At 36.5% G+C, this 12493-nt stretch overlaps 1 protein-coding gene across 2 annotated transcripts in view; it reads right to left on the bottom strand.

Annotated features, from left to right (window-relative positions):
* Positions 1–11596, bottom strand: part of LOC126476135 (caspase-8) — a 132105-nt gene extending 120509 nt beyond the window's left edge. Inside the window, exons 1-2 of one of the 2 annotated variants that reach the window (XM_050103521.1) lie at positions 11353–11596; positions 5930–6022 (exon numbers count right to left, since the gene is read on the bottom strand). In XM_050103521.1, coding sequence (XP_049959478.1) covers positions 5930–6022; positions 11353–11384 — 125 coding nt within the window. In that variant the 5' untranslated portion in view covers positions 11385–11596. Of the gene's footprint in view, positions 1–5929; positions 6023–11025; positions 11183–11352 lie in introns of those variants that run through there. The other variant, XM_050103522.1, reaches the window with a different exon arrangement.
* Between the last annotated feature and the right edge of the window lie 897 nt (positions 11597–12493).

Genomic DNA, 12493 nt, shown 5'->3' with positions numbered 1-12493 from the left:
CGACCGTAGCTGTCGCACAGTTCCAGACTGTGGCGCCTAGAACCGCTCGGCCACCCCGGCCGGCGAACATGTTCAAGAATCTGCAGCAAAAGGTCACTCATATGTAATTTAGCGGGTCCATACTTTTACCCTCCTTGTATACAGGAATCACCTGCGGCATTTTTTAGTTGCTTCAGATCTTACACTGGGTGAGACACTCATGATAAATGCAATCTAAGTAAGGGGCCAATGTAAAAGAGTATTCTCTTTAAAACTAAACTGGGATTCCATCTGGACCTGTCAAATTACTTGTTTTCCACTCTTTCAGCTGCTTCTCTACGCCATGCCTGCTTATTACTATGTACTCCACAGGAAATCTCTGTAATGATCAAACATGAATGCATGAATTAAAAAGTTCATGCTTCTGTTGCCACAGCAGACTGGTCAACGGTGGAAGTTGTGTATTTCACATATCAATATTTTATTTTAGATGCATGAAATTTTACTAACTTTTGTCTGTCTGATGAGACATAAAGCCTGTGGCTACTGGTTGATAACTTTGGCTGTTTCACAATGACCCATACCTGCCATGATGCCACCTTCTCTGAACAAGGGTTCGTGCCACACCACCCAGCCAGAGCAAAGGCTGGAGAGTTATTAGGGGGAATGAACTGGACTCAACACATGAATTTTTACATCTTTAAGGAGATCAGTTCTTGGGGTAGTATATAATAAAGTAAAGTTTATATTAAGCAGTTCACCTTTAGGTAGTATTTTTAATTGTACTATACTACTGCAAAAAATTAAAAAGTTTTTCTCAAACACTGTGCCTAACTCCAGCATAATTTTTTCAAATTCTGAGGGCACTTGAAACACTTGTCAATATGCTTTTCCATTTTGTTGGTGTGTGACTGTATTCTTTAAAACAATATTTACAAAATACTCCTTTCCCTTTTAAATTGAAAATAAAAGTCCCAAAAGGGTCCTCCTTTCTTAATCTTCTAGCAACTGTTGAGTAGCCAATTTTCTACAAAAACTGTAAATAACACAGCAACGAGGTTATGTTTCTGCTCACTCAACCACATAGCAATAAATGACTGTCACACAGTCAGATCTCTGTCGTCAATTCCAATTAACTAAATAACCCAGAGAATAGGCTATTTTCCTAGATAAAAATATGATCTGGATTTTGTTATTCTGATTGATTATAACATATAAATAGCATTTATGGTCAATATTCTCACAAAATATCTAATTTTTATGTAATTACAGATTGAAAATTATTAAATATCAATATCTGGTCATGTGATTGAAAACACACTGTTATTGGCTGACGTCAAGAGACTAAGAGTATGACGAAGCTATACGTAAGTTAAGAAGCGTAAGTCGAAGTTATGAGGTTTTTTACATACTTTTTTCCTGCAAACAGTTTAGCTGTTTAGAGATGGAAAACACAATTACAACTTCACAATACACAGGAATTTTGTGAGCGCTTATATGGAAGGTCATTTACAGCGATGATATGTGCAACGATACACATTCTTTTCACTGCTCCTTGAAATATCATTAAACTTGCTCAAAACTAAGAAATTGTAAAACTTTTGCAAGAGGGTTCCCATATTGCAACTAGATTGTCTACCATAGTCATGAGCTATGGCCCAAAGCACAATAAAATTATTTTTGGCAAAACTTAATGCTGATTTCCTTTGCAGAGAACCCTCAGCAGGTATACTGCCTGTAGCAGGTGTTTACTGACACAATGAATAGCAACTTCAACTGCATATTAAGAGGTTACATGTTCGAATACTTGAAGCGTCATATCTTTTAAAAAGTTGTACATGAAATATGAAAATAGCATTAGCAAGAACTGACGTGGCAGTTGTTTCGATTGTGGGATGTATTGTATACAGCTTCACATTAGTATCAATCTGAGAAATTGACAACAGAAGATACATGCATTTCCTGTGCAAACAGGCAAGTCACTTTTTTGGAAAGCATTGCTAGTAATGAAGATATCACCATACATCCAGAGTACAACACGGTGTACAGCGATGAGGTTATACAGAGAGATATAAAGCATGTACAGCATGCAGGTGACACAAACTTAAGCGCTGTGACGATAGTGAGGGTAAACTAATTTTAGTATCTGAAGCAGACTTACTTCATATTTATGCAAGATGATGAAACAGCAAATGTTTAAGAAATATGGATCCCAGCTGGACAGTACGATGATAAAAGCACTGTTTCTAAGAAAGTAAAAGGTGCGTGGTCACGTTAAGCAGAAAATATCTTTTCGAACATGACTTGTGTGAACAGCAAATGCAAATGTAAGTGCATGTAAACAGCAAGGAAATTACAATAATATTCAGTTCCTGATCAGTGTGATGCAGTTTTGTAATTGAAATTAACCGAATTACCGAATAATTGAGGTGTAGTTGGGTAAAACAATTTTCACTAGGTGCTTAATTTCGCCAAATGATGCAACCCTTCATTGTAACTGTGGAAGAGCATATCTCAGAGGCAATTTAATGTTAACTTCACAGTGTATCATGTTTTCGGTAAGTTAGTGAATGTGTGTGGCGACATGATGGCAATTTGTCGGTACAGTGCAACCGCATTTTAAAAACCTTATTCTCTGAAATGCACAAACACAACTCTTCAGTTTTTATAAATGTATTTGTACAAGATGGTGCTACAGACCAATTTAACCAATTTTCCAAAATGTAAATTCCAAAACAAGATATCACTGTGAATTACCATTATGATGGTGGGAGCAGCAAGCTACCTAGTTACAACACACATGTCGCATGATTCGAATGGAGCATTTTAGCAGGCTTTCAAACCATTTGTATTTCATTTCCGTTTTTATAAAAGAATACTGAAATTCAAGCGGGGAGAAAGGATGTCAGGAGCATAAACCATAATTTATCATTTAAGACCATTTCCAGAAAACAATCAAATATCCAATTGCATGAATTACCTGGAATTACCATCCACTCACTCACTCAAAATTTCATTTACTACCTATCTGAACAGTAGCAATAGCACTAATATTTACTTAAAATAATTGTAAGATTATCCATAATGTTTTATTTAGGAATGTGTCACATACTGATTCTGATTCCACAATTCCAAGAATCACGGATTCTCCAGGAATCGACTAGTATCAGAATCAAAGAATTCCAACATCTCGTGCATTGATTCTTTGTTATTAAATCTTTTTTATGTCAGTGTTCTCACTATCTTCAAAGTAGTGCACCCATACAAAAGCAGATAAAGAAAGGAGCAAAATAGGAAACTACAGTCTGTCTCAGATGTCACTACATCTGACAAAACTTTTTTTCCCCAGTTTAACATTTAAGAATACATTTACCATCATGAAAAACATGCCAGCTGTTTAATACATACAGTAACAATTTGTTGTCAACAATCATTCTTCAATAATATTCAGAGATTTGACACAGATTATAAAGTGTGTTACATTACAAAACGATGACCTAAGGATAATGATTTTTATACTGGCTTTATCACTACACAGCCATTCAACGTGTGTGTGTGTGTGTGTGTGTGTGTGTGTGTGTTCATGAATGCAAGAGAGAGCCGAGAGTGAGGAGCAGAACTGGTAAAAGTAACAAGAAAATTACAAATAAAAAGAAGCTGTCAATAACACGTGCCCTTCCTTAGTACAGGAAGTTGGAAGGCTGGTAAAAAAAAAAATTAAACTGTTTTTCTCTTCTTTCCTTTCATTCTCAGTAATAAAGGCAAGTGTAAACATCTAATAACTTTTGATATCTGGAATATCATCCCATTCCCTTATTTTAATTGACAAATTATACATTCTAGAAATAAAAACTTTAAAATTACTTTTTTATTTGATTTTGTGCCTTTAAAACTGCTCTGGGCAAATGCCATTTATAAAATGTCCCACCAAATGGGCATTTGACTGTCTCAGCCCACACCACTCACTACCCTTGCTGGACAGTGGGCAACCTTTCCCGCATGACCCACAAATCTGTAGGAAGTTCTGAAAAAGGTGGGGGTCAAACATTAGCTGTGGGGGCCTAGCATAAATTAACCGAAGAGCAAGGCCAAAACCGACATCTTACAAATGAACTACATTTTCAATAGAGAATCTGTCCTACAGAAAGTGAGAGAGAGGATATAGTCAGAGAGTAAGATTGCAGCACCAAATAAGAAGTACTGCAAAGGCCTGGGGTCCCAGTTCACTGCACTCATACACAACAGAAAGAGTTGTGAGCCTCCTGATGGATAGACACATTCATTTGAAAGCTCCCAGCACACAATGAGATTGTTATATCAGCAATCTCTCAGTTCTACCTGAAGTTCTGGTACTACAGCACGTGCAGCAATGATATATGCAAGCCTTAAACCACATTGCATGACGTACATTCACTACAGTATTTGCATGTACATTATTTTGCTGTTTGAACTGGTACAAGTGGCATTCAGAGACCTTATCCTGGATATTCCTGCTTTCCTCCCTACAATTTAGATGAGTGACCCACACATATCAGTGTGTCAGTTATTTGACATGCTGCTCTAAATAAGAAACCAATATGTACACACCATACACAATATGCTACCTGAGCAGCTTTTTATTGAGTGCACAGCATACAAGACAAAGTGAGGCCCTAAAACTGACACCCAATAGCACAAATTTTTGAGCCACTGATTTCAGCATTTCTCAGTCTAAAGCAGAGGATGAATATAACTTCTAGGAACAATATGCAGTTCACGAGCTCTGCTTCCTTGCTGCATGCCATTTCAGACAGCCATCTAAAAAAAATAAAGGAAAGGCTCTGAACTCTGATGTCAGCCACATATTAGCCTTTCCCACACTATGACAGGACAAATTAGCGTCTTTAAATGTACACATTATCCCTAATTTTTATACTATTCTCAATGACTACTTGCGAGATATCTAATGGTGGCAAAACGATAAAGTTTAAGGATGACTAAAAACTTCACATAGGACGTAACTTTGTTACCAATAACCAAATTAAATTTGAAGCTGCAAACAATTCTGACCACTCATACACAGCAATATTTCACAACTAAACATACAGATCACTTAGATAAGTTATCAATGTATCAAGTACCAGTTCTTTAAAGTCATCCAACACAATTTCACTGTAAAATTGCTTATCACTCCAACAACTTCCATTCAAACAATGAGCATTTCAATTACACTGTTACAGACTACACTGCCTCATTAAAAAACCTAATAGCTTTACTTTAAGCTCCTTTGGATGTCTTTTGCATGACAAACTTTACAAGAACACAAAATACTCTAACAGTACTCTAAAGACTGTATCACAAGAGCCACATGAGTGGTCTCATACCAGAAGCATAACATTTTGTCATAATTCCCTCACAAATCTATGTCTTACTTATTCTTCCTCAGTATATACTGCAAGCATAAGTTCCATTCCGTGTCAGTCTGTAGCAAACCATACATATTTAAATGATGTGACAAACAGCAGGTTTGTTTCATTACAGTCGTTGTGCAGTAATAGTCTGCTGATACAGCAAACAATTCAGTTTTTCTGCATCTACCTGATTAACTTACCAAGTATACTGCAATCATTAGAAGATATCATCACTATCTTACAAGCACCCAATGTTGCTTTTATTTATACCAAATTTTTGCTCCCCAATGAGAATACAGAAAACATTGTGCATGAAAGGAAAGGAAAGCTGCATTTCAAGTATGTAAAATTTCCTGAAAGTGTGACACGTCCTTTGAACAAATAAAACAAATGTAACAAACATACAAATTATACTAAATTTACTCAATAATTAAGTCAAAATTTTCCTGATAATTTATTAACTGAGTTACTAATGTTTTCAAACAAGCCATAAATTGAACTGAGCACATATCTTGGTTTAACACATAAATTTTGTACTATAATTACATATAAAAACACACCTCAATGGCAAGTATCTGAGGACCCAAGAAACTGAAGCAGAACTGCAGAAGAAAATAAAATCCCACAGCGTAATAAAAGCCTGGCTTATGAACCTGCAACATAAAACAGTCTTTTATCCTGGATCAAAAACAAAAACATATAATAACAGAAATATTACATTACATAAACGACTTTTCCAAAGAAATGTAGCCTCTAACATGACACCTGTTATATATTTGAGCATTCTGTACATAAAACTGGAAACTGCTTAAACTTCCTTTACACATGTTCCTAATGTAAGGTGTCAATGATTAGAAGGGGGGAAAAATGATCAACTGCCACACCAATAGTGCTTTCCCCCCTCTCCCCCATTATCGACCTTCCTTCATATCTCTCTCTCTCTCTCTCTCTCTCTCTCTCTCTCTCTCTAAGAGATCAGGTTTCTGTATCACAGATACACAAGGCAGTTTGGGTATGTAATTGTATTCTGTCCCACTAGAGATGACATTTTCCACAACTAAGTACACAATTATGATTAACAGGAGTTGGTTATGAGGTGCTTAGCATTTTATAAAAAAAATTATATTTTATAACAAGAATTGCATGACTACTATGACACCTGGTCACAGAAAAACCTCTGAAGACACCTAAAGGCACTACACATACTAAAAACAGTGTTACAGAAAATCACTGTCTTTGGAGGTTTGTCATTAATGACATAATGGTGCAGAAAGAAAAATGATAAACTTTAAGGATGACTAAAAACTTCACATAGGATGTAACTTTATTGTTACCAATAACCAAATTAAATTTGAAGCTGCAAACAATTCTGACCACTCATACACAGCAATATTTCACAACTAAACATACAGATCACTTAGATAAGTTATCAGCATTTAATTTCACAAGGACTTAAAAGATTGAGAATGTAAAACAAACTTCAAGATCAAAGTAAGACACATTGTAAATCAACTACTTAAAATATCAATGTCTGCACTACAAGCTACACATACTGCAGAAGTAGAAATCAATTAAAAAAAGAAACATTCATTGGCAAGATGGAAGCCTATAATTTATTATTACAAGACAAAAACTGAACAGTGAAGAAGACTGCAACAGCAATAGAAATTCATGGATGGAGCAATAAAATAAGGGTAAGGAAACCACTCATCTACAGCAAACTGATATGTGGGGGCACAGAAACATGTAACAGAAAACAATGTTCACACTAGTTATTGAGCACTAGCTCTTTGTCTAGCTAACATATACATATTCATGCATACAACCACACAAGACACCCCAAACATATTTTTCACCTTAGATGCCCTGCAACATACAATTATGTCACACTGTCATACCGACTCACGATTTGCCAAGTATGCCAAATATCCTGTCAGCATGTCAATACAAAGAGAGAGAAAGAATGAAAAGCCAACTAGATAATGGAAAATACTGTAATTGTGACCTAGTGGTAAAAAGTCAAAACCTGATCAGTCCTAGGACTTTTTCCTCTCACTTATCACTGTATTCCCTTCTCGCAATGTTTGTTAATGTGAAAAATGCTGAGTTGCACCCTGATTTGGAGTCCGTGTTGAATGCCAGGTCTCTCTATTATTGTAGACGCTCCTTTAACTTATTCTCATTTTCCAGAACATTTACTGTTTCAGGTCTAACATTAATTACTACTGTTATGAAATCATTTTCAGCTTACTGATCTACATAGTCACTGTAAAAGAATTATTTTCAAGGTGCCACCAGACAAAGCAACAAACTTTTATGTCTCAGTGATTCAAAGGAAAACTACATAAATTTAACAGCTCCACAATTAAATAGATCCTAGAATGGAAAGTCCCTTTAAAAAAAATCTTTAGTAATAATGTCGCACCAGACACACATCTGAACATTCTTAGCAAATAAACCTATTGCTAGATTACACTTGCCAGAATATGCCTAAATTCTAAAAGTAAATCAGCACCAGTTTTATTTTACCACAAACATCCAAAAAGTATGAGGAAAATTGCTAGACAGTAATACTTTACATATACATTCTAACTAACATTTCTAAAAGTAAAAAGATATGAATTAAACAAATAGGACTTTAGAACAAGCAGGTAATGCATTTGGTAGTAACAATACGTTTTAGGCTCCCAGTGCAAAACAATTCTGCAGGAGGAAAGAGCATAAACTGGGTGTTTTTGTCAGCAGGGCAATCCCAATCACATGCCAGCCTAACTGTGTATTCTAGTCGTTAATTTCAACAGTACAGTATACACTTCACTGAGGACTGAAGCCTATATCCTGAATTTGATTTTTGTGGTCATATGAGAGGATGAGATGCACAATATTTTCATGTTAGTGTGGTACATGACACAAACCTAGGAGTTACTGCTGAACACTCAAGTTATCAGACAAACCATTTTACAATACAAGAGTTTTGTGCCATGAGTAGTGGTAAGGTCAATTTGCAAAACAGCAACTATATTCACCAGTTATTCACCTAACATAGGCCAATCAACTAACAAATTTATAAATACGTTCGGATTAAAGGAGACCAGTCCCCAAAGAAGAAGTGTTGTGTGGTCGATCAGCACACACAAAAGAATATGTCTGTTCCTTTGATGAGCTAGGATGAAAAAAAAAAGCAACAAACGCGCACGCACACACACACCTACCTTACACAGTGCCAACTGGACTAATGTTGTATTTTGCCAGCTTAACTGCTTGGAATGAGGACGTTATATGACGGTATAGATATAGGGTGAGATACTGGGGCTGAGTGGCAGCCAGTATGCCAGCTAGGAATGCAGGTGGGGCACATCGGCCCATCCCTCCACCACCAGCTCCTCTGAACTACACAGATGGGAGTTATCCTTACAGAACACCCACCACTCCCATAATTGTCCTGGCCTTAATCACAGGTTACCCCTTCCTTCATCCTATCAACACTTCCCAATTCTGGTCCCCTTGCCACACACTGTATGGGCCTCTCTCCACCTGCCCCCAACAATCATGCATTACACGTCGAGCCCACATAATCACACACCCCCCCCCCCCCAATTCCTAGCTGGCAAACCAGCTGGCTCCCTCCGAGCTATTAGCCAGTCATTCCCAGACCCTCTCCCTCTACCTACCCCACACAACACTAACCCAACCACAACCACTCCACATTCTGAGATACTGTGGAAATCCAGCCAGCACCATGTAAAAGCATAGGTATGCCCATTTTACTCAAGTTCATCAAGAGTACCTCCAAAACTTGGCAAGTTTTCTTTCTTGTGTATGTGTGCCTATTAACAACTCAAAACTTCTGCTCTTTGGTGAGAACTGTCCTTTAATCAAGAAGTATTTACATTCTACAAGAACTTTCCTGTTTCAAAATAGGCCTATATTGTAATTTTGGGTGCTAACTGCATTCACCCAGTAAAATAATTGTGTACTGAACACTACATACACAGTCTTCATATTTATGTTATTTATAATTTTCCTGTATTTTAACTACATCTATTCACTGTATACAATATCAGCTATTTTTATTAAGATATATACAAAATACGGCAAATTTCACCTCATATGATCAATGAAGGTTCTTAATTTTTGAAAAACAATTTTTGTATCAGGATAATATGTCACGCAGAAAGCTGGGAACTGATACAATACGAACTACGAGGTTCAGTGTTCACCATATGGTAGTAGTTCATCCACAGTACCTAAATGTTATCACCCTCTTCATAACATATATAAAAAAGGAAGCACAATCTATAGATTTCAGACAGTAAAGTGTTAGCTGCCCAAAAAGCATACATGAACTTTTATTGGGGTATTCTGAAGTTTCGTAATCAAATGCATCACAGTGAAGATTGTGTGGTGTGCTTTTAAATGACATGTCTCCTTTTTCTAGAAAAGAATTCTGGATTTGTGGTTAATTTACATCTTCTGTTTTTGTTTACCTTTTATTACCGAAGGTCTTCATAACATCACCACATAACTGTTTATTAAGGCTTTAAATAAACACTTATTAAGAATATCAAGTTATAAATACCACACCATCAAAGCAGAACATGAAACAGGCACTAAGATTATATGTACCTGCATAAAGGAAATGAAGAAATGTTCCACAGCAGAGTAACAATGACAACAACATTCTCAATACACCCAGCCATCCTTTTTTTTTCCTTGTGTCACCGCATAACTGGGTAATATCACTCTGTACACTCTCTCGTGTGTTAGTATATCACAAATTTTGCAACAGATATGGTATTAATACAAAAAATGAAACGTGAAAAAACGAACAGGCATTCTTACATGTAATAACACTTGGGTTTCTCAAGCAAAAAAGTGAAGCAGGGATAAGAAGAATGTTCCACATACTGGCCGAGCATCTCAGGAATTTGCATACACGAAATGTAGTATCAAACTAGTAAACAAAAAGCTTTAACACAAATGCCGTAAGGCACTCCAACATTTGAGTACTAAAATGGTAATGCTAATTCCAGAATGCATGTTAGCTGATACATAAAAAACCACACTTAAGTAATGACAAAACTATTCATAGTGATTAAATTATATACCGAAGCATTAAATCTGAATTGCTTAAAATTACAAAATGTTGATAGGAAAATGATTCTATCAAGGTCAAAGCTCAGAACACAGGGAACGGTCCAAATGAATGAAAGTGGGAAGTGTAGGGAAACTGAATTAAAAGTAATGGCCTACATATCCCACAAGCTTACAACACAAATGGTTGCTGAATCCAGACGTTATCATGGCTATAATGCAAATGAAGTAACTAGCATGTCAACCAGTGACACAGTTAAGTGAACAAAACTAGTCATTAAAAGAAACGAACGGATACCCTATCATTGATGAGATTTTTTTTTAACAACATCGAGATTGTTCCCAACAGAATCCAATTTAGAGTAAACTTTTAAACACGATATGGTAGGATGTTTTACACATCACAAAACTAAAAAATCAACGATAATGCTGTTCAGGAACGATTTGTGAGTGTAAATCAATAAAGTCGAACATATCGCACTTTAGGACACCAACCGTATCTGTGCATACCTACTCAATGTTACAAGCTACAGTAAAACACACTAGTGTAAAGTATATTTACTTTGGACTCGCGCGTTTCTCCCAATTGCGTTTCACAAATTGTCACAATTTGCAAACAAACTCTGATGTCGCTAGACACAAGCTCCAATCATAAACAAACTATCTTTTCATGCTGCAGCCATAACTCGACGTCACTGCAGTAACTATATATCATAGCACAGGCTAACTTTCGCGATAAAAACTAATTTTGTGTTTTTGTCATTTAATTAATAAAAAAAATATTTAACACTGGCCTTCTGTTCTAAAACAATAAAGCTACTGCATTACATGTTAAAAATAAAACTGTAATATTACATATCTTCGATAAGGATAAAACGAAAGTTTGTACCTGAGAACCAAACTTCCCCGCTCACCCAACATGTGCGTCACCACTGTGTACACACTTCCTCGTAGATTGACAGTACTACCATCACTCACCAAAGACACCCCGCAATTCTGCGATGCCAAGCCGGTACGGTACCTACGGTGAATAAGTTGCCCGGTGCGGTAAAATGTGAAATGAAAGGGCCATCACAAATGGGAATGGAGAGCTGTAATCCGATGCACCTATTGCTCGTGTTGTTGCGGGCGAATCGCAGATCGCAACAATCGATTGGTGATCGCATGGACCTCTCTTACATTATGATGAATCGCACGCGATATAGAACAATCTGTCGGCGAATCGTTTTCTAGATATTAAGTGTGGTTACAGTTCAAGTAGTTTCGTTTCACTTCGTTGTACGCACGTAGAATAATAACTGTACTTTACAATTTATAGTTATTTGGAGAATAAAAAACATTCTGGAAAGTGAAGCTGAGGCCGGAGTTACTACTTTTATTAAGAAGAAATACAAGTGTAAAAACCTCAGATTTTGCAGTGATGAGCATTTGTAAGTTCGGGCTGTAGAAGTAGAAAGTCATGCAGGGGTCATAGCTGTTGTCACCAAACACAGAGAAAGAAGCTGCAATGCATCTTCATACCGTACAGAACAAACAGCAATTAACCTCCCACTATAAATCTATTTAAAAAACAATTATAAATCGTAAAAGTAACAAAATTTCTAGTGATATGGATTTAGTTAAGCACGAAAAAGTACATGGACATCAGCTGCATTAATAAGAAGCTAAGCAATATATGCTTTGGCATAAAAATAGCTAGGAAGTGTATAGCAAAAGAAAGGTTAAAAAATGTAAATGGCCAAACAGAATCATTACTATGATAGCCATTAGATGATAATTTTTTGGAGTAACACGCAAACAAGAAAACTCTTTTCACAGCACAAAAGCAGGTCATAATGGCAACAAAAAGTACAACCCCGAGAGACTACCATTGTCACGAATTGATGAAGTTACTTATAGATAGGAAATTTCAGAGGCTAAAGCCAATTTAGTGTGCACAGATCAAGCAATCTATACACATGACATCAAGCAAAAATTGGACCTTCACAGTGAGCATGCAGAGTCAACTCTCAGACAAAATGGACCACTGA

Source organism: Schistocerca serialis, chromosome 1 (genome assembly GCF_023864345.2).
Source record: "Schistocerca serialis cubense isolate TAMUIC-IGC-003099 chromosome 1, iqSchSeri2.2, whole genome shotgun sequence".
Taxonomy (NCBI): Eukaryota; Metazoa; Arthropoda; class Insecta; order Orthoptera; family Acrididae; genus Schistocerca; species Schistocerca serialis.
This window is presented reverse-complemented; position numbering and strand designations above follow the sequence as displayed.